Raw genomic sequence first — 21651 nt, 5'->3', positions numbered from 1 at the left:
GTTTAGTTGTAGGCACCAGAGATGTTCACAAGGCATTCGCGCTGAAGCCGATCCAGGCGCGCGATGAGCTTCTTTGTGATTCGGAATTGCTGGCCCTTGCCATCGGCGAGAACGAACCAACAAGCACAGGCGTAGGTGATGATGGGTCGCACGCTCGTGATGTACAGCCTTCGCATATCGATGAGGTTAGGACCCATGACGGAGCTAGAGATCCGCTTCAGAAAACCCAGCTTCTTCTTCACTTTGGACTCGAGCTTTAAAGCCAAATAGTTAGTCTCCGACAATTGTTACGATTGAGAAGCGATAGGTCACTTACGTTGGCAATGTGAGCATCCCACTTCAACGCCGGATCCACCATGACGCCAAGAATTCGAAGGTGCTTCGGGGCCTCTGGGTCGACTGAGTTGTTGATGACGTGTTTGACAGTCAGACCAGAAATGTCAGGGCACAAGTCGCATTTCTCGTTTCGAGTGAAGTGCATCACCTTGTACTTCCCAGGATCGAACCGAATACCATTGGGAGTTGCCCACTCCATCACCTGCTCGTGATACATCTCGAGAATTTCGCAGTTCTCCTTAAATATCCTGGATGTGACAAGGATATAAGAGTCGTCGACGTAGGAAAAGGCGAAGACGTTGAGATCGGGATGGAGGCGCTCGAACTGAAGAAGACGAAGAGGATGGGAGAGAGGGGGCTGCCTTGAGGGATTCCAGTGTTAACGAAAAATTCCTCTGAGACATAACCGGGAAACCGAAGCATTGTCCTCCTGTCAGAAAGGAAAGACCAAATGAAATTGACGATCCAATCGGGCATACCCTTACGTACCAGGATCCGAAGGAGTTCGGGACGATTGACGTGGTCGTAGGCGCCTGATATGTCGAGACTGAGGAGTGTCGACCTCCACTTCTTTTTGTTCCTGGTCTTGACGCAAAAGCCTCTGTAGACCGGGGACAAAAGAGCCTCAATGTACTTGGTGGTGCAGCGTCCAGGAAATCCAAATTGCATCCGAGGAATCAGTCTGTGCTTCACAGCAAGCTCCTGAATCCGCTTCGCAACAACCCTCTCCAGGAGCTTCCCCAAGCACAAAAGTAACGCCACAGGACGTCAACTCTTGGGAAGAGAGAAATCCATCCTGTCGGGCTTCCGTAGCACGACAGTTATCGACCGCTTGAATTCATCTGGGTGGTATTCCAGCCGGAGACACGCATTCATGATCCGCGTCAAATGAGCGTGAAAGACACGTGGACACTTCTTGAAGACGTCAACAGCAACCTGATCAGGGCCGCATGCCTTGCCAGTGGGTGCGGCCTCTAGAGCCCACTTGAGGTCGCCTTGACGAAGATGTTGTGGAGAAAAATGCTGTGGTCTGGAAGGGTCTTCGACCGGTCGTTCCAAGGGAGAAGGGTTTGTGCTCGTTGCCGGGCCCCAGACAGTCTCTCTGAAGCATGCTGCATTTTCCGCATCCGACTCGCACAACGTTCCGTCGGGGTTCTGTAAGGGTGGCGAGTGAGCAGGCTCTGTCTTGGTTGCCCAACGAACACCTTGCTTGAGGGTGTTAAACACATCCAATCCTTTTGAAGTGTCTGCAATGTGCTCTCGAAAGCCCTTGCGATTTTGAGTCCGAATGGCATACTCGACAGCTCGGCGGAGAGCTTCGTACCGACGCACCGTCTTCTTGTATCCCGTCTTCTTGTATCCCCTGTCCCTTGGGCGTAGGCGTGACAGGGCACGAGCAGCTTTGCGCTCTAATGCCATGTCACGTTGCATGGCTGAAGTCACAGTGCGTTTTACTGTGTTTGGGCGAAAAGGGTTTCGTTTGACGGTTGGGACGCAGTCCGCGATGGCGGCGGAGAGTAGACGCAGAAACTTGGCGATGTGACGGTCGATATCAGCCTGAGTGTTGAGAGGTGGGTTGCCGAGAAGCTCGAGATACCGCGGAATGGTGTAAGCGAGGGTTTGCTCTGAGACCTTTCTCCAGAGGTAGCGAATGCTGTCATCCCGATGAGGGCCCCCATGCAGCACGACAAGCAAGGGGCGATGATCCCTCTGAAAGTCTCTGTGGTCCAACACCTCGCTACGCTTGAAGAACGAGTGAGCGCTCTTGCCCAGCCAGATGACATCGATTGTCGTGTTGGCATCGCCACCGTAGAAAGTAGGGACACCACGGGGCCCAACATTGATCATCTCGGCCGCGTCCAGTCGTTGTCTGGCCTTCTTACCGGAGGAATTCTGCTCCGTCTTCTCGCCGCCCCAGAGTGGATCGTGAGCGTTAATGTCCCAGCAGAAAATGACACCGTCTTCGAAAGGGATCTCGTCAAAGTTCGCCCTCTCTAGGTGATTGTAGAGATTCAAGATGGTTCTTGGGCCGTGATCCGTCTCGAGGACCGCAGTAGCCAGGAGGCCCTTGTTCGCGCTCTCCTCCCAGAAGGCCCTCCAATTGGCCAGTGGTATCGAGGTGCGAACCAAGAAGGCGACGTATCGCAGCTCCATGATCTCCTTAGGTCGGCCTTTGTCGTCCAAAACAGGCTGGCCGTCCTCGCCCTTTTCGATGACACGGTCCGAGTATAATGTTACGACCGCTACAGTTGGTCACTGTAGGCTCGTAACTATATAGTGCAGAACAGGGGACAATGACAACGGATTTGTCATTATCGAAGCTTTTACTTTGTGCCACAGTTGGTTGCCCTGACCCGCTCGTAACATATAAGTAGTAAGTATTATATATAGTTATAGTTAGTTAATAAGTACTTAATAATTATTAGTAAGTATTTAGTAGTTCTAATTAAGTATTTAGTAATTTATATTATTTACTTAGTTTTTGTTACGACCCGTTATGCATGGATAACAGTTAACCGACCCACTCGGGCGTCGGGCGGCTAGGACAGGACATTTGTACTCTGCAGGATCACGGGAACAACAGGGACTCACTCAGGAACGGAAGAACTATGGTACAGGTCACGTGATGATAAGGAATGAGCATAGATAAGGGACCCACAATGAGCGCTCAGTGGAGACTAGAATGAGCGCTCATAGTGACAAGGGGCACAGCGCTCATGAACAAGCAGAACTGTTCATATAAGACTTATATATATAGTATGACCCTGAGCCTGGCTCATGGTCAGACTTCCATAGCTCTTCAGCAATCAACTTAGTATTCATCCTCACGGATACTCTCAGCTTACCTTCACTGCGAATTACTTGTTGAGTCTAAGACTGATCACCTTAGCCTCTGAAGACCGATCTACTACAGCCTACAACCTACGACCCAGACCACGACCAAGTGTACTGTTATTACGTCTCAATCCCCAGCTTCTGTTAGCAGACCCTACTGTCGGATAGCTGACCGTAACAGTTTTATCTTATTATTATATAACTTATACTATAGTTCTTCTATTCTAAGTAAGTCCCTGTTATTCTTATAATCCTATAGTGTAAATGTCCTATCCTAGCTGCTTAACGCCTAAGTGGGTTGGTTGACTATTATCCTTGCTTATAGGTTGTAACAGTGTACACCCAGATTAACTCACATCCCCTGCTGGTCGTATTAGTGGAGGCACAGGGAACAGGAGGGTTAGGTTATATTCACTAGGGCTAAGCGCAGCCTCACATGCGTTTCGGCAATCTTTCTTCAGGATTGCCGATATCCACCACAGACAGCTGCTGCTCCACAACGCTGCGGGCCGAGTCCACCCTCTCCGACTTTCGGAGACGGACAAGTCCGTTTCTCTGAGCATCGCCACAACGCTAATTGCAAAAGAGGGGCAGACTCGTTCAGCTAGTTTCAGTCTTGAATCGTCTCATGATGGACGCGTTCGTGTATCTTCATCTTTGTTTACTTTTTTCTCTTTTCTGTCTGTTCTGTTCGATTTTGGCCTTTTCCGCCAGTTCAACGATGATTGCGTGGTTATTGTTTAGTGGGATGCTACGATTCTCAAACGCGTCTCCGTCTGCGTGGCTTGAGTCTTTGCCAATTTTGATGTCCTCTCTAAGCCGTCAATGATGAACCTGCTCTGTTGCTTAAATACTACTACACATTCCATGAGATGCTTCCATTCAAGCCAACACAATCACGCCTTCATCCGACATCTTTGCAACTCTTGCAATCCGTGTTGAACACTTCCTTGTTCTGGTCGTTTTGTTCACTCTATTGTCCTCGTTTGTTTCAGTGAGGTCACTCAACTGTTTCTCTCATGTTGTCATTTGAGGCTGTTTGACCTTCCTCTTTGATATTCTTTTCATTGCTTGCAGCCACTTGGTACTTGACGCCTTGGTACATGACAACTGGTTTTCACCATTTGGAGTTCATCCCACAGTCCGCCATGCATCAACATCAAGATACAGCCTCGAATGGGGGTCGATGGATCATGCCGGCCCCCTCTCGGCCGAGCGGATTTGTGCCCTCGAACTCGGCTCCGGTGTCCGGCACGTGGCAACAGTCTCCGGGGGTGAGCCCGGCAAACTTCTGGCCCCAACCTTCGATGCCCACCCACATGGGGTATCCGCCTGCCGGCCTTCCCCCTCCCGCTTCGGCGCTTCACATGGCTGCCAATCAACCACCAATCGCACCTTCTTACCATATGGCATCTCCCGTTCACTATTCGGCGTCACCCATCAACCAAACGCCAGCATCGTCCGGCCCTTGGGTGCCAACATTGCTTTCCCATCATATGGCATCGCCGGTTCACCGTATGGCCTCCCCTTTCCACCATTCGGCATCGCCCGTTCACCATATGACAACGCCTGTCCATCATTTGGTATCACCCATTCGCCACATGGCCGCCTCGCCCGTTCAGTATACGCCATCATCGTCCGTTTACCACACAGCATCGCCCCGTCGCCACACGGCCTTCCCTTCCCACCATCAGACATCGCCTGTTCATCATATGGCAACACCTTTTCATCACACGGCATCACCCGTCCAGTATACGCCATCTTCAGTTCACCACATGGCATCACCTGTCCACAATGGTTCTCCTCATCTCAACTCCTCCCAGACCATCTTCCCCCCGAGCCAGCCCATCTTGCCCATGTCCTCGCAGACAACTTCGTTGCCGCCTAGCCAGACGCTTTCCCCGACTCGCTTGCCAACCACACCAATCCGCATGATGAGCCCTCTGCACGGAAGCCACCACTCCAGCCCCGCTCTGGGCTTCGCCCCGTTCTCCCCGGGAGGTTTGTCCTACGCGCCAAATTCTCCCTGCCTCAGCGTATCTACTGTCAGCACCCGACACCGGTAAGTATCTCTCAGCTCTCTGCGGCGTGTCTGTCTTCAAACTGTCCGTTACTGACTGTACCGCAGGGCCGCTCGAGGCAACGACAACGGCAATCCCCGCCAAAGAAAACACAGGCCTGGGGTTCATCCTGCAGTAGCACAATTCCATGTGATCCGCAACAAGCTGATCGACCTCGACCACTTCCTCAGACCGAAGCCTAGAAGGCGGGTCCCTACACCCCCCCACACGTTGAGGCTAACGGTGAGGCCCGCAAACGCCTTGGACAAGTTCTCCGGCGACAGGGCCGAGATTATCGGATCCTTGAGTGCGCGAGATGCGACTTGGGCGGGTTTGAAGGGCCTCGGGTGCAAGGCCGGCACCTTGTGGCTCAACTTCACGAGTGCGGAAGCCATGCAGCGCTTCCAAAGATCGGACGACCCCTTCGAAGAGGAGCTTTGCTTGTCCTTGTCGAGTAAGGCAAGAGACCTGGAGGCAGTCCTAGGCGTCACTATCGACACTTTACAGTCGGCAGAAACCCGGTTTTATGTCGAGATCATATTTTATGGCTGCAAGGCTGAACGCAACATGAGGGGTCGGAGAGACTGGTTCGAGGAGCCGTTTGGCATTCAAGTTCACTCCGTGACAGTCAGATGGTCGAGGCTTATCGTCTCCTTTTCCGACGTCGAGCAAGCCTGGAAGCTTCTTCAAGCATACGAGACCGCAAAAGATGACTTCTACGTGAATTACCGATTGGCAATGGCTAGGTGGGTTCAAACGTTTCTCAGCTTATTGGTGCATGGTAGCTAATCAGTTTCATCAGGCCAATTGATATCCGAGCAATCGAAATCTTCTGTAGCAATTGTGGCAGACCTTGGCATCTAGAAGATAGCTGCCTCTTCCCACAAAGGTGTTTCAACTGCACCAAGGATCATCCTAGCAAAGAGTGCCCCGTCAAGGATAAGGAGAAGGAGAAGCAATGTGGCAACTGTCTGGGCCGCCACTCGGTCACTTCGCCGAGATGCTTTGCCGAAGCAGTTGCTGATATGAGACGGTTCTGTGCAGAAATCGACAATGCGGACGTGGAGTGGTACATCGGCAAGATACGTTCCCTCAAACAGCAGAATGAGCGGCCTCCGGCGGATGCGCCGCAATATGTTGACCTGACCGGCTCGACTGAGGACACTGTTGGGAACAATGAGGACATGTACAACGACGTCGACCTCAAAGACTCGGACTATGACCAAGTATTTTCCGCTATTGAGAGCAACTCTCAGCCTGCGGAGGTACCGGGAGAGACATCTGTTGCGTCGACTGCTGCGTCCGCCTCTACGACACCAGCAGCACGCCACCCCTTGGCCCCTAAGAGCACCAACGCTTTTTCCAACGCATCCGCTTCGAAGCCGCAGGGAAAGGGTGCTCCGACTGCTGCACGCAGCTCTAAGACATCCTCAGTGCGCAAGCCCTTGGCTCCGAAGAGCGCCAACGCTTCCTCCAAGCCTCAGTCCGGCTGCAACAAGGCCAAGTCGACCACATCGGCGCCAGCACCGAACGCTCGCAACGCTGCAGCTGGGAAGAGCATCAACAGGCAACAGTGCAAGGAGGGCACGCGCAAGCGACTGGCAAGTACGGCTGTGCCTGGTTCGACCCGGCCAAAGACCCGAGTGCGCACAGACAAAAGCAACAGCACCAACACCAATACCAACTTTTCCGCCAACACCGCCAAGACGAAGTCCTCGCGATCCGGGAGGAGGAAGCGACTCCAGGAGCAGAAGGATGCGGAGGAAGAGTCACTCAACACTCAGAAGGCTACGGAGCCCAAGCCATCCGACAAGTCAACGGCCAAGTCCGACAAACAGAGAGTCCAGAAGGCAACTTCATCCAAGCATGCAACGACCAAGTCCAACGATCGCGCTAGAACCACTCCCATCAGGCCTGCCTCTAGCGCCAGTCCGGCCGCCACAGCACCTACTCCAAGTGTGCACAACACTGATCAACCATCACCAGTCGCCTCTCCTGGGGAGGGTATGGTCGAGTACTTTGGCACGTCTTCGCCCGCTACCATCCAATCTTTGGACGTCGCCGCGTCGTTGACTCCGGTGTATCCTCGCACCAGTGACCGCGACAACAGCCAAACTTCCCTTTCGAACTCATCTTTGCCTGGATCTGCTGCTGCTTCCTTCTCCGAGTCGGCCTTTTCCTTCACCGGAACTGCTGATTCTCCCTTCACTGGATCTGCTGCTTCATTCACTAGGGTTTCTGCTTCCCCCGGATCTGATGCTTTCACCGCACCGTCTCAATGCATGAGCACTTCATTCCCGAGTCCAACAACATCGAGTGGGAACCTCGTTCCGACCGGTCTTCCTCCTTTGTCGACTTTGGGTCAGGCCTCCAACGCATCCTCACTCTCTTCCCCCGCCACTCCGTCGCGGAGCGGCACCGTTGCTCAGGCTGTGATTCCCAACGCGCTTGGTGTCATCGTCAACGAGGGCAGCCCTTCTCGCGTCTCAAAGCCTGCTGCCGAGGGACTCGCGCTCGCCAAGGCCTCGTCGGGGACTAATCCCACAACTGTCTTGACTCCGCCCCCGAGCAGCCAGCCCCCCACAGCCGCACAGTCTTCCGTCCATCCGTCGGGTTTCCGTCAGAAGACGGTCGATAAGAGCCGGAATTATGACCAAACGCCTTGCCGATCGTCTCGAGCGTCTAAGCCCGCTAGCGCTGCACAGCTTCAGCTTATCGGAGTGGCTGAGAAGAGAATGGTGATGAGCTCTATGTGGCCCGAGCTCAAAGGCCCGCAGTCGACAGGAGGAGATGACGGTATGCCTTGATGTGCTTGCGGTTGCACCCGCATTATCGTGTTTTCTCATGTGTTCATTCCATCGTGTTTAGTAGTCCTTCTGACTTTGACGAGGCAAGTATGGGTCATGCATTCTTTCCAGTCTGATCAGTTTTGTTTGTTGGTGGCTTCAAGATTTTGTTTCAGGATTACCCTCTTTTGTCCGTGTTAGTAAGTAGCTCACCGGGTGATGAATCACTTTTGTCAATACCCAGCTCACAGCCTCCTGATTGCGCACAATCGTCTGGTACGCAGTCACTAAGGAGATGGCTTGGCTGGGTGACGGATGGGATACCGCCTGGATAGGGAGCCTCGTGTAAATATGTCTTGGTTTTTTTTTTTTTTTTTTTTTTTTTTTGGTTTTTTTCGCCTTTTTTTGTATTTTCCTCGCTGGTTGTCAGTATTGAGTATGATACTTCCGTGTTGACCTCTTTGGGTTATCTATTGTCATTCGGGTTATTCACTAAATGGTTTTGTTTGCATCTTTCCGTATGGAATATTTCGTGCTGTACTTGCGTGATCCTGCAATTCTGTGCCTTTATTGCCCATATGTTGACGGTGAGTTGCCTCTTGTCGTCAAATAACTACAACTCTTGACTTGATATTTTTGAAGTATACCTGCTTGAACAAAGTGTCGTTGAAAAGCGGCAATTTCCCATTGAGTATGACTGGAGTACTTGGACCTCTACATTTATTACTCGCCTGTGACCAATATCGCTATCGCTTCTACGCGCTGGTGTACTGCAGTCCACTCGCACTCGATGGGATAAAACGTGCCCGCGGTCACCAAATGGATGAAGTGACCAAGTCAAAATAAGCTCAAGAATAAGCTTCCTAACCCTTCAGTCAGCCGTCCGATCGATACCGAGACAAGGACCAACGCAGACGGCGGGTATCTGATCCATGTCAATCGGGACTCTCCCGGCATACGCGGTATGATGCTGGTCTCTCTTACAGGTCCGTGCTGCGGTACCCGAAGTGTCTTCTAGTGGACGGAAGTATCGTGCACGGATGCTTCGTATCCGACCGGAACTTCTTATTTGGGCATAGCGCTGCGGGTACATAGATTTCTAGACCACTTAGGTCCCACTTACACTACAGTGTAGTAAGGCGCTTTCCAGCATGACAGCGTAGGGTCTCAACGTGGGGTACGCCTGGGTTGAACCTGGCTTAAGGTATCTCTAGGTAGTGAACCCTGCTTGAAGATCTTCCGAATCTATGATTGCGTTGGTTGGAACGTGCTAGGGTTTATTCTTCTTCCTCAAACTGTTTTTGCGTTAGATAATTGCAAGTACTCGTTCAGCCTTTTCCTACTTCGTTAGTCCTCGGCAACTTGGCGCGAGGGATCGAGGACATCATCAATCACCCAATCTGCAGCCAAATGATATGATGGTCTCCGTCAAGGTGGCAATAAGCCTTATCGAGTGAGCAATTAATCAGTCTCCCTGGTAAACCTATAAGCTCTTCCCCTGTGCGGTTCATCTGAATATTGCTTTTATTTCTGCTGTATTGCGAACACGCTCACGAAATCATCCGGGAACAGGGGGCAAACACCTTCCAACTGCTGTTTCTAAATATAGAAGTAGCAGCGCAAAGGCAGTAATCAATAACAGCTCAGGTACCTGTTGCTTTGCATGAGCAGACACGTGGGAAAGCGATGGGCCCACAGCAACCATCCTCTCCTTCCCATGTGTCATCCCTGTTGCTTAACGAAGACCAAAAGAGCGAGCACCTTAATTCCATCGCATACAATCCCTCAGAAGAAAAGTTTCCAACATTAGCTACAACAGTTCCAATTTACCCCATCCAGATTTCCACAATACATCATAACATCAGTACCACAACATAACGAGAGTAGGACGCTCTCATCAAAAGGCCTTTCTTGCACCAAAAAAAAACAAAAAAAAAGGACATTCAATCTTCATGTTGAGATCAATCGGGCCCTGCGACGCCAGCATCCGTTCTTCGATTTCCCTCAATAGGTATCACAAGGTACCGCACGACAGATACAAATCTGCCCGGACGACACCTTGAATGGAACCGTGACCAGATACAACCCAACGTCCACCACCACCCCGGCGCACCAAATCCCCTCGATCTACCAGCTAAACATACTCATTATAGATGCGAACCTTCCAGAAGCAGAGTTCATACTCGATCAACCTTGCAGAATAGGTCAACATCTGTACCAGGCACAAAACCATTAGGAATCAGTACAGCAGCGCCTCCACAAGGGCAAGTAAATTGACAACGCAAATAACCTAACCAAGCAAAGTGAGGCTATCGCCACTGCCCAATCGATTAATCCGACACCCCTCGATTGAATTGAAATATTTGATGTCTTATACTCTAGCTAATAGGAGGCCTTATATAAGCTATCGCCCCACTTATAGGTATACCCAGCCTATAGGCATACGTGAGGGCATATGTGAGGGCATACGTGAGGGGCCCCCTTAGGGAGGGGGGGTTAAGGGGCCCTCTAAAGAGCCCTCTAAAGAGCCCTCTAAGGGGCCCTCTCAAAGGGGCCCTCTAAGGGGGGCTATGACGGCCTACGAGAGAGGGCTTATGAGGCTGTAGATATCCCCAAAATTACCCGATTAGGTAGTCTATATGACGTCATTTTATATAGTGATTAATTTATTTTATTTGCAAGTTAGCTAAGTAATCAAAAACACCAAAAAAAAGAGCCAACTTAACAAGTATGGGGGTCAAAATTGCTTTGATTGCCCTTGTGGAGGCGCTGCAGTACAGGACGTTAATCTAGACTGCAAAACAGCCTAACAACAGCCCTGATCTCTCACAAGACTTCAAGGAGCGATTGCGCACGTATCCTTTTTTATATCCAATGCTATGAAGGCCTAAGCAACTCTCGATTTCAAAATTCAAGATGAAAACATCAATAGCTTGAAGAATCGTTGGGGGCGACAATACCTCTGAGTCCCACTTGTCCTGCGTGGCAAAACATCCCTTCTTTTCGTTGTCTTACCTAAATGATGTAAGAGCACCTGAAATGTCACAGTCACAACTCGTTAAAGATGAACTTCTCAAAAAGCATCATTCCAATGTTGCGATCCAACGCAAATGTTGTATTCTCACAAGAACCTATCTCATCCTTCCACAGCCTACCTAGAAAACAAAGACAAACTCCTCATTTTGCAAATCAGTCAGATTCTCAAACGCCCTCGCACCAACATCCCCAGCTGTGGTGCCCTCGTCCCCAGCCGCAGCCATTTCCTGTCCGTCTCCAGTGCCCGTCAACTGCCCCGCGGCCTGCATCCGCTCCGCCTCGGCCGCCGAGAACAGACTCGTGTCGATGATGACGGCGCTCTTGCCCATGGCCACGCGGCGCTTACTCTGCGACTTGTTCAAGAACGCAAGGTACGCGCTCGTGGCACCGACCATGACGATAATCAGACAGTACAGCGCCAGATTCGACCTCAGGCCGCGCGCGTACTGCGGCGCCTCGGAGGGCTTGTACAACAGGGGCCCGACGACGTTGCCGACGGACTGGCCGACGAAGAGCGCGGCCGAGGTGCACTTACGCTTGGTGTCGCCGGCGGTGTTGGCGGCGGACCACGAGTAGATGAGGGGCGTGATGCCCGGGTAGACGGAGATGAGGTAGTAACCCACGAGGCGGGCGGCGCGCTTGCTGGCGGAGTTGGGGAGGACCATGAGCATGACGCAGCCGACGATGGGGGGCACGCAGAGGCCGGCAATGACGGGGCCCTTTTTGTGGATCTTTGTGGCGATCCAGGAGCCGCCGACGGTGGAGACTAGCTGGACGGCGCCGAAGGGGATGTTGAAGAGGATGGTCTGGAAGGAGTCGAAGCCGAAGGACTTGACGATGAGGGGGCCGAAGGTGGAGATGCCGCCGGAGGGGATGCTGTGGTTTGTCAGTTGATGAGTGGGGGAAGGAGGCAGTGGAGACTAACGAGATGGAAAAAACGAGGGCGAACCAGATCCACGTCTTTGGGTCGCGCAAACTCTCCCAAAGATGGTCCCATCGCCACTCGCGGGACATGACGCCCTGCTGGTTCATGCGCAGGCGCTCGACAGCGATGACCTTATCGTGGTCGTTGAGAAACTTTGCCTCGACGGGGGAGTCGGGCATGTAGAAGAACATGAGGACGGAGAAGGCGACGGTGATGACGCCGAAGAAGAGGAAGATGATCTGGTACTCTTTGAGCTTAGAGGAGATGTGACCGAGGCCGTAGGTGATGAGACTGCCGAACTGGGGTTGTGTTAGACGGTTGCCGTTGTAACGAAGGGGGCAATCAGACATACCATGTTGGTGAAGCCGTTCATGGCGTACCAGTAGCTGATGCGCAGGGTCTGCTCGCGACGACGCCACCACATCTGGGTAATGGCGACAAAGGACGGCGCAACGGAGGCCTCGAAGGTGCCGAGGAAGAATCTCGCGGCAAGCAGGCCGCCAAAGTTGTGCGCAGCAGCCATGCAGGACAGAGTCACACCCCAGAAGGCGACCATGCAGCTGGTGAACTTGCCGATGGGCAGCTTGACGAGAGCCCAGGCAAGGGGGAACTGCATGACGAGCTGGGCGAGATACACAACCGAACCAAGCCAGGAGTACTGGTCGCCAACCAGCCCGGTGTCCTCGATGAGGCCAAAGACGGAGGCGTAGGCGAGGGTGGACTTGTCGATGCCCTGGAGGAAGTAGACGAAGAGCATCAGCGGCAGGATGACCATGTCGATCTTCCTCAGCACGCGCTTGTCGTCGTCGGCGGTGACGACGACGCGGTGCTCCGGCGAGGTGCCGGACTTGCCCAGCAGCTCGGCGGCGGCATCGCGGCGGTGGTTGGCGTTGGGGGGCTGCGCGTGCTCGACCTGGTCGACGGGCGGCTTGTTGGAGTCGTCGGTGGTGGCCATGGTGCCGTCGTCGTCTGTCTGCAGGAGAGGCTCGAGGTCAGGAGCAGGCCAAGCGAGGTGCGAGAAAAAACGTGGGACGGACGGCCGTGATATGGACGTCGACATTCTGGGGGCGGGAAGACGTCGGGTGGTGGCCCCCCTGCCCGTCAACGACTCGGTCGCCGAGGAGCAGGGATGGGCTCAGGGCGGCGTCTTTTCTCTGGGCATCGGGACGCGAAAGACGCCCAAGGGGGCAATTTTCCCATGCTGGAAGAAGAGGACGCACGTCGGCCAACGTCCGCGAGAGAATTGGCAGGGGTGGACGGTCTCTGATTGGACTGAGGTGAGGCTCTGTGACGGAAGGGCTCGGGATGTGATGAGCTTGAGTGTCGAGGCCTTGCCGTGTTGGTGCAGAGTGCCGCGTCTTCGTGGGGTCCCCTCGGGGAAGCGAGTCCCGTTTGGCGGCGGGTTGTGGTGTGGGCGGTGAGTGTGCGAATGAGAGCAGGATCCGAGTGCCGGCTGCCGTGCTGGCGGGATGGAGGAGAGACGAGAGACAGACGAGGGATGAGGTGGTTGTCGAATGATGGCGCTGGACGAGAACCGGGGATCGTGGTGGTCACGGGACGAAAGCCGACGTTCGAGGGCTGTGAGTGGTTCGTTCCATGTTTTGGGTCGCTGCTCCCCCACCGCAACACGGGGCCCCTTCTCCGCGCGGGGAAATGAGGGAGACTTTGGGGATGTCGGGGACGCCAGCTGGCCTTTTCATTCGTCCAGTGTCGCGGGTGGGGGCCCTTTTGGCATTTTGTGAGGCAGCAGCGCTACGAGATGCCCCTTCCCCAACATTCTGCCCAGCTTTTTGGTGGAAGCATCGTGAGGAGCAGTGCGGGGAAAGAAATATCAGATAATAGAACACATTGAATAGCTTCACTGGCTGCTAGAGCAAATAATCAAGTGATTGTTAGTGACGCAAAGAGCCAGAGCTGGGAAATGGTTTCCGACGTGCGTTGCGAACCCCGAGACTAGCCTAGGTAATAAACAATTCCAAGCGTCCCCCAACCGAATCAAAGCCTTCACGAGCAAAGTGTCTCCGGTTTGTTCCCGCTCCTGTTCTCGTTAGCCCGCCGCCTTCCCGCCATCCGTCGAGAATGCCGCCCCGAATCAAGTATCCAACCGACGTGCCGCCCCCGTTGAGGAAAGCAGCCGCCGACATGACACTCCAAATCCACAATAATTGCGACGCGCCCCCACCGACGAGTCAGATTCTCGTTCCTGATACGGCCACAGCATGACTCTCCCCCGCACGCATCCCGGCCGTTCCCCTTGGGGATGTGGGGTTCCGCGCGAAAAGTCGGGGGAGCCTTCTCCAATTACACCCCGCAATCCCGACACGACACTCTTCGGCCTGTCATTCTCACGAATCCAAACACCACAACGGCATCGTGCTCACGATCCGGCAACTCTAACCCTCCCTCGCCATACTGCCTCGTGTCGTCTCGGTCTTCATCCGACCCAGCGTCACAGAATGTCGGCCGACAGTCCCCGAGACCGGCCCAGACGCGTCGCCATTGCCGTCCCCCCAACGACCCCTCAATCGTCACGTAACTCCCCTCGATTCGCCAATGCGCGTGCAGCACCCCACTACCCCTCCCCCTCCTCGACAATAAAAGCATCACGCACCAAGACATTGACGTCTGTCTTTGAGCTTGCAGCCTCTTGACCCAAATCACACATTCCAAAATGCTCCTCCAAAACGAGAGAACACCAGTAAAGTACGCGCCGCAAGAGGCCGCACAGGGCGCCGCCTTCGCCCCGGCCTCGCTGAAGCTGCAGTCCTCCGACGCCGAGATCGAGCCCTTCACCTTCACATTCGAGGTCGTCCGCCCGAACGTCTTCCGCACCACCTACTCCTCCGCCTCGCGCCCGATCCCCCCCTTCGCCAGCGCCCAGCGCCCAAGCCCAGACTCCTGCCCCAAGGACGTCGCCTCAACATCGGACAAGACCTCCCGCTCCTTCACCACCTCCGCCGCAAAGGCCTCCATCGAGTGGTCCAACGCGCCCATCCTGTCCATCGACCTCAAGGATGCCACCACTAAGAAACCCCTCCACCAGGACCTCCCCTTCCGCTCCTACTCCGCCGATGGCGCCGGCGTCGCCCACTACTCCGTCTACAAGAAGGGCACCCTCCACGTCGGCCTCGGCGAGAAGGCCGCCCCCATGGACCTCTCCGGCCGCGGCTTCACCATCTCCGCCTCCGACACCTTCGGCTACGACGCCTACCGCACCGACCCGCTCTACAAGCACATCCCCCTCCTCATCAACGTCACCCAGGACGCCGGCGCCGTCGGCATCTTCTCCACCGCCCACTCCCGCTCCACATGGTCCATCGGCTCCGAGCTCGACGGCATGTGGGGCGCCTACAAGGTCCACCGCCAGGCCCACGGCGGCCTCGAGGAGTACATCATCGTCGGCCAGACCGTCGCCGACGTCGTCCGCTCCTACGCCGAGCTCGTCGGCTTCCCCCTGCGCGTGCCCCGCTACATGATGGGCTACATCGGCGGCGGCATGAAGTACAGCATGGAGGACACCCCCCGCGCCCACGACTGCATCATGGGCTTCATCGCAAACTGCGAGAAGCACGACATCCCCTGCACCGCCTTCCAGATGAGCTCCGGCTACACCGTCGCCGAGGTCGAGCCCAGGACCCGCAACGTCTTCACCTGGAACCGCCACCGCTTCCCCGACCCGCGCGCCTTCACCAAGGAGGCCCACGCCCACGGCGTCCGCCTGCTCGCCAACATCAAGCCCTACGTCCTCGCCACCCACCCCGAGTACAAGAAGCTCTCCGAGGCCGGCGCCTTCTTCAAGGACCCCAAGACCGGCAGGACCGCCGTCACCCGCCTCTGGAGCGCCGGCGGCGGCGAGAGCGGCGAGGGCAGCCACATCGACTTCACCAGCAACGCCGGCTACCAGTGGTGGTACGACGGCGTCGTCGGCCTCAAGAAGGTCGGCATCGACGTCATGTGGAACGACAACAACGAGTACACCGTCCCCGACGACCAGTGGCAGTGCGCCCTCGAGAAGACCGACCTCGTCCCCATCCCCGCCGGCCTCGACCGCAAGGACGTCGGCATCTGGGGCCGCGCCATCCACACCGAGCTCATGGGCAAGGCCTCCCACGACGCCACCATCGAGGGCAAGCCCGACGAGCGGCCCCTCGTCCTCACCCGCAGCGCCACCGCCGGTACCATGAAGTACTGCGGCAGCTCCTGGTCCGGCGACAACGTCACCGCCTGGGCGTCGATGAAGGGCGGCAACTCCCTCGCCCTCAACGCCTCCTTCTCCCTCCTTCACTGCTACGGCCACGACATCGGCGGCTTCGAGGGCCCGCAGCCTACGCCGGAACACCTCGTCCGCTGGATCCAGCTCGGCGTGCACTCGCCCCGCTTCGCCATCAACTGCTTCAAGACCTCGGACGAAGACAACCTCGTCGGCGGCGTCATCGAGCCGTGGATGTACCCCGCCGCCACCCCGACCATCCGCGCCGCCGTCAAGCGCCGCTACGAGCTCGTGCCCTACACTTACTCCCTCAACCTGCGCGCGCACGCCACCGCGGTGCCGCCGCAGCGCTGGACCGGCTGGGGCTACGAGGCCGACCCGGAGGTGTGGACGCCCGCCGTCAAGGCCGGCGACACGCAGTACTGGTTCGGCGACACGCTCCTCATCGGCGGCGTGTACGAGCCCGGCGCCGACTCCGCGAGGGTGTATCTCCCCAAGAAGGGCGTCGCCGCGCAGGATTTCGGGTTCCTCAACACGAACGCGCCGTACGAGCACTTCGCCGCGGGCGAGTGGCACACCGTGCTCGCGCCGTGGTACGCCTCCATCCCCGTCCTCGCGCGCATCGGCGGCGCCGTGCCGGTGGGCAAACCCCTCCCGACAACGGCGGCGGCGGCCGAGGACCCGGAGTTCCCCGGCACGGCGAAGGACGACTGGCGCGGCGTGGAGATCTTCCCGCCGCCCGTGCAGCGCGGCGACGGCACGGCGGAGAGCGTGTCCGACGAGAACGTCAAGGGCGTCGTGTTTGAGGATGCGTGGTTTGAGGATGATGGTATCAGCCGCGAGCAGCCTGCTGAATACAAGTTCACCGTCACGTACGAGATTGTCGGCGACGAGATTAAGGTTGCGGTGCGGGGCGAGGTTTTCGCGGGCGACGGGGCGAAGTGGAAGCCGCTGTGGGCTGAGAAGTGCGTCGACGTGGTGTTGCCCGTGGGCGAGGAGAGGGGTGTAAGTGGTGCGACGGAGAAGGCGCTGGATATGAGGGGGAGGCGGGTGTGGAATGTGGCGGTCAAGTGGGCTTAGATATGCCGGGATTAAAATGTCAAAATTTGAAGTTCTTGAATCAGATTCGTCTGATGTATCTTTGAGCAAAAGTGCATGCGATTTTGATCCCGCCAATGGATCTCTGCTGGGATTTTCACGATGTTCAGTGCAGGACAGCGACTTGAGCCGCTTCGCCGCCAGGAGCGTGCGTCAACGACCCGCAATGGGATTCCAGTGATATACCGCGCCGATGGTTTAGTGGTAAAATTCTGCGTTGCCATCTAGCAGCGTCGGGGAGCCGGGGGTTCGATTCCCCCTCGGCGCATCTTTTTGCTCGTTCCTTCAACAGTCAAGACCATTAAGAAATAAAACAAGCCCTAAGGCGAAACCTCCTAAGGCGCATCAACTAAAATCCCGAGCCCATCAGCCGGATAGATCCCCGAGCCCGCGGTCGTCAGATTAGAAATCTCACGGGCGGGAAAGCTTGGTGCATCCCACTGCAGTCACTCACCGCAGGCAGCAACAGGGGCCCCCCACACCATGACGCACACGACTCCCCTCCAGTTCGCCAATCACCGCTCCGATTTGTCAGTTCCACACCAGCTGCCGAGGCCCGATGCGATTCTGCAAGAATCCAGCATCGCTACTGTCCTTTCCACGGACGTCCACGGCAGATGTGGGTTCCTCTCAGTTCGGTGTTTGCTTCGCCTGAGCCAATGAGCAACCCCGAGAAGCACCCTCCGAATGCCGAGCGGGCACGGCGCTAAGGCAGACGCTGCCGGGCCGCACTTCGCACCCGACCGCCGTCTAGAAGGGCCACCCCCGTCTGGTCTCCAACGCTAAAGAATGTAATGCACTCATGGTGGCGTGGGAGGGGGAGGGTTCGAAAATCCATTACAAAGCATCGTGGGCGGTTTCAAAGCATGGCACGTCAGTTGCTCCGCTCTGCCTCAGGGGATGTGGAATTAACTGGGCTTCCATCGCAGCTGGACATAAAACCTCCCAGACCGCTCATTCTCTCTCTCATGCTCCCGACTCTTTCTAAACAAACTTAGACACGCATCGAAATTAGACTGTAATACCACAATGTCGCCGACACGATACCCCGCCGAGGCCGTCGACCCCTCCCCCCTCGCGGCGCCCCTCCCGCTGCCCTTCTCGGGCAAAACGGCCCCCAACCGCTTCCTCAAGGGCGCCATGACCGAGCGCCTCTCGACCTGGGACCCCGCCAACCCCTCCGCCCGCGGCGTCCCCACCCCGGAGCTCGTCAACGTCTACCGCCGCTGGGGCGAGGGCGGCTCCGGCCTCATCCTCACCGGCAACGTCATGATCGACTACGACCAGCTCGAGGCCGCCGGCAACCCCATCATCCCGCCCGCGGCGCCCTTCTCCGGCGCGCGCTTCGAGGGCTTCCGCAGCGTCGCCGAGGCCGCGAAGAAGCACGGCAGCCTGGTCCACGCGCAGCTGAGCCACCCCGGCCGCCAGGTCGCGAGCAACATCAACCCGCACCCCATCTCCGCGAGCGACGTGCAGCTCGAGGGCGAGGTGATGGGGATGACCTTTGGCAAGCCGCGCGCGATGGGCCCGGAGGACTTTGAAAAGGTTATCGGCGGGTTCGCGCACGCGGCGGAGTATTGCTACAAAGCTGGTTTCGACGGTGTGCAGTTGCACGGCGCGCATGGCTATCTGCTCGCGCAGTTCCTCTCGCCGACGACGAACAAGCGCACGGACAAGTACGGCGGGTCGCTCGCCAACCGCGCGCAGATCATTTTGGAGATTGCCGCCGCTATTCGTGAGCGCGTGACGGACCCCAGCTTCAGCATCGGGATCAAGGTCAACTCGGTCGAGTTCCAGGAGGGCGGGTTCTCGACGGAGGACTGCAGCGAGCTGTGCGCGCTGCTGGAGGAGCACAAGTTTGATTTTGTGGAGCTGTCGGGCGGGACGTACCAGTCGCTGGCTTTCGAGCACAAGCGCGAGTCGACGAAGAAGCGCGAGGCCTTCTTTTTGGAGTTTGCGGAGCAGATTGTGGGCAAGCTGAACAAGACGCGGGTGTATGTTACGGGCGGGCTGCGGACGGTGGCCGCGATGGTGAAGGCGCTGGAGACGGTGCACGGGGTGGGTCTGGCGCGGCCGGTGTGCAACGAGTTCGATCTGCCGAAGAAGATCATCGAGGGCAAGGCGGGGAGCTCGGTGCAGACGCTGCTTGGGGAGGATGATTTCGGGCTGACGAATATGTTGGCTGGCACGCAGTAAGTTTCTTCCGTCTGATTTGTGAAGATGGGATTGCTAATGAGGATGCAGGATCCGGCTGGTGGGCAAGGACAAGGAGCCGCTGGATGTCAGCCAGGAAAAGTACAAGGAGGTGTTTGAGAAGTCGCTGCAGAAGTGGGCGCAGGGCATGGCGGAGAACAGCGATGGCTCCAAGTATGGGTACATTGACATTGAGGGGACGACGCTGCAGCCCTTTGGCACGCCGTATGCGGCTGCTGCGTGAAGATGATTTTGATTTGGATGAATAAAAAGTCTAGAGTTAGATAGACGAAGCGTATTGATAACGGCATTGAGATTCCATCAACTGGGTTTCTGGTTGATTAGGCTTGCTTCAGCCACAATGCGCTGCCACAACAGCCACATCATGATGCTGCGTGAAGTATTGAATAAGTTTGAAATGAAGTAGGTAAAAAGCTCACGACCAAAACGAGGAGAAAAAAACCAAACACAACTATCCAGAAGTTCCAAATTTAGTCTTGTCAAATGCATCAGATCAAATTCAATTCAGCATTTCATCATTCACCAGTTCGGTGTGCACGGTCCTCACCGAATCGATCAAGGTGAGCCCGGCGACCGAGGGGCAGTGACGCTGACCTCCCAAAAAGCCCCCGCCTTCCCCCGCTAATACGACCTGGTTGCCGCTGCCCCTTGGCCATCCCTGCCGTTTTCAGGGGGCTTCCCACGCCCGCCGCAGCTAAGTTCAGCTCCTGTCTGTCACCAACCCAATTTCTCGCTTTCATCCCAACTCTGACCTGCCATCCTTTCTCCTTCCCGCCCACCACCATCGCGACGCCCTTCGTTTTTCTCTTCCCGACAGCGATGCCTACGGTCACAACTTCCAACACCACACTCCCACACTCTTGCTAGACCACTCCATCACAACCATGTACGCAATTCCCCACATCCGTCAGTGACGTAACACCAGCTAACCGCCACCCCCCAGGATCGAGCCCTCCCTCCGCGTCCGCCGCGCCATCACGGCCAACGACCCCCTCCTCGTCAAGCGCATCCTCAAATCGCACCCAGGTCTCCTCCACAACCCCGACTCCTCCCCGCTCGGCCTCTCCAACTCGAACCTCCACCTCGCCGCCTCCCTCGGCCACCTGCCCATCTGCCGCGTCCTCCTCGACGCCGGCCACGAAGATCCCGACCCGGCCCTCAACGAGTCGCACCAGACCGCCCTCATGCTCGCCGCCGCCGCCGGCCACACCGACGTCGTCCACTTCCTCTGCGAGCGCACCCCACACGTCATCCTGCGCCGCGACATCCGCTGGCGCGACGCCATCATGGAGGCTTCCCGCGGCGGCCACGACACGGTGCTGCAGATCCTGCTGACCTACGTCCCCGGCGGCGCGCGCGACGCGGTGATGAGGGCGGATCTGGACGGCAACACGGCGCTGCACTTTGCGAGCGGGAACGGGAACCTGTTGGTGCTGAGGACGCTGCTGGCCGCGGGCGCGGATGCGGAGAGAAGGAACATGTGGAGCTGGACGGCGATGAGCTACAGCGCGACGGTGCAGGCGGAGGTCTACCTCAAGGGCTTGGTCACGGAGGTGGAGAGGCGGAAGATGGTGCGGCGGGAGGTGGAGGAGCTGAAGAAGGCGGGCGGGGTGAGGGTTGTTGAGGAGGATGTCGAGGTGGAGGATTGAGCGGTGGTCATGGAGAGGAAGTTTACACGAGCACGATGAGCTGGATGGGCTGAGGGCAGAGCGCAGCGGCGGTTTGGAGGACTGCTGAGAGCAACGCGGGAATGCCGGAGGCACCCCATGTCGACTCCGCCCCACCGTTGAAGCAGTCGAGTTGTCCGACGGGTTCACGATTTAGAGGAGGCAGTTTTCTGCTACTGGTCACCACCACACCACAGACATGGAACCACTGGGAGATGGAACAGCGACGGAAAATCATTCGCCAAATTCGCAGGGCGTTCGAGAAAACGCCACTGCATCAACACGTTTGATGAAGATCGCGACTTCAGAGCGAGATTGCCAATCAAAAATGGCAAGGTGGAGACTTGGGAGCTGGGCTGGGGACAGCTTCTTATTGGCGGACGGACAGGACACACCAAGAGGAATTTGACGTCGGCGTCAGCCACAGACTGAGCGCCACTTTCGCGCCACACCACCCAAGCATAGCAATACATCACAATCACCC

General features: G+C 56.5%; 5 protein-coding genes across 5 annotated transcripts; 3 read left to right on the top strand and 2 right to left on the bottom strand.

Moving 5' to 3' along the window:
- Positions 1 to 2: 2 nt before the first annotated feature.
- Positions 3 to 2490, bottom strand: CGGC5_v014021 (uncharacterized protein; the record flags this gene model as incomplete). Its single annotated transcript, XM_032026677.2, has 4 exons — positions 3 to 254; positions 317 to 661; positions 826 to 1071; positions 1273 to 2490. The coding sequence occupies 4 exons, from the start codon at positions 2488 to 2490 to the stop codon at positions 3 to 5; spliced, it is 2061 nt and encodes a 686-aa protein (XP_031876900.2).
- A 2456-nt stretch (positions 2491 to 4946) lies between these two features.
- CGGC5_v014020 (uncharacterized protein) lies at positions 4947 to 8038 on the top strand (the record flags this gene model as incomplete). Its single annotated transcript, XM_066153019.1, has 3 exons — positions 4947 to 5233; positions 5300 to 5685; positions 5739 to 5791. The coding sequence occupies 3 exons, from the start codon at positions 4947 to 4949 to the stop codon at positions 5789 to 5791; spliced, it is 726 nt and encodes a 241-aa protein (XP_066007792.1).
- Positions 8039 to 11172: 3134 nt separating this feature from the next.
- On the bottom strand, positions 11173 to 12933 carry CGGC5_v014019 (putative transporter; the record flags this gene model as incomplete). Its single annotated transcript, XM_032026673.1, has 3 exons — positions 11173 to 11929; positions 11979 to 12277; positions 12331 to 12933. 3 exons carry the CDS (start codon positions 12931 to 12933, stop codon positions 11173 to 11175), a joined length of 1659 nt encoding a protein of 552 aa, XP_031876872.1.
- A 1716-nt stretch (positions 12934 to 14649) lies between these two features.
- On the top strand, positions 14650 to 17268 carry GANC (Neutral alpha-glucosidase C; the record flags this gene model as incomplete). Its single annotated transcript, XM_032026671.1, has 1 exon — positions 14650 to 17268. One exon carries the CDS (start codon positions 14650 to 14652, stop codon positions 17266 to 17268), a length of 2619 nt encoding a protein of 872 aa, XP_031876883.1.
- A 1047-nt stretch (positions 17269 to 18315) lies between these two features.
- On the top strand, positions 18316 to 21149 carry nadA-1 (NADH-dependent flavin oxidoreductase nadA; the record flags this gene model as incomplete). The annotated part of the gene is made up of 4 exons (XM_032026670.1): positions 18316 to 19478; positions 19531 to 19704; positions 20318 to 20386; positions 20444 to 21149. 4 exons carry the CDS (start codon positions 18316 to 18318, stop codon positions 21147 to 21149), a joined length of 2112 nt encoding a protein of 703 aa, XP_031876873.1.
- Positions 21150 to 21651: the final 502 nt, after the last annotated feature.

Source organism: Colletotrichum fructicola, assembly GCF_000319635.2.
Source record: "Colletotrichum fructicola Nara gc5 chromosome Unknown KSG_Nara_v1_contig08, whole genome shotgun sequence".
Classification (NCBI taxonomy): Eukaryota; Fungi; Ascomycota; class Sordariomycetes; order Glomerellales; family Glomerellaceae; genus Colletotrichum; species Colletotrichum fructicola.
Note: the sequence above shows the minus strand (reverse complement) of the source record. Positions and strands in the feature narration are given on the sequence as shown.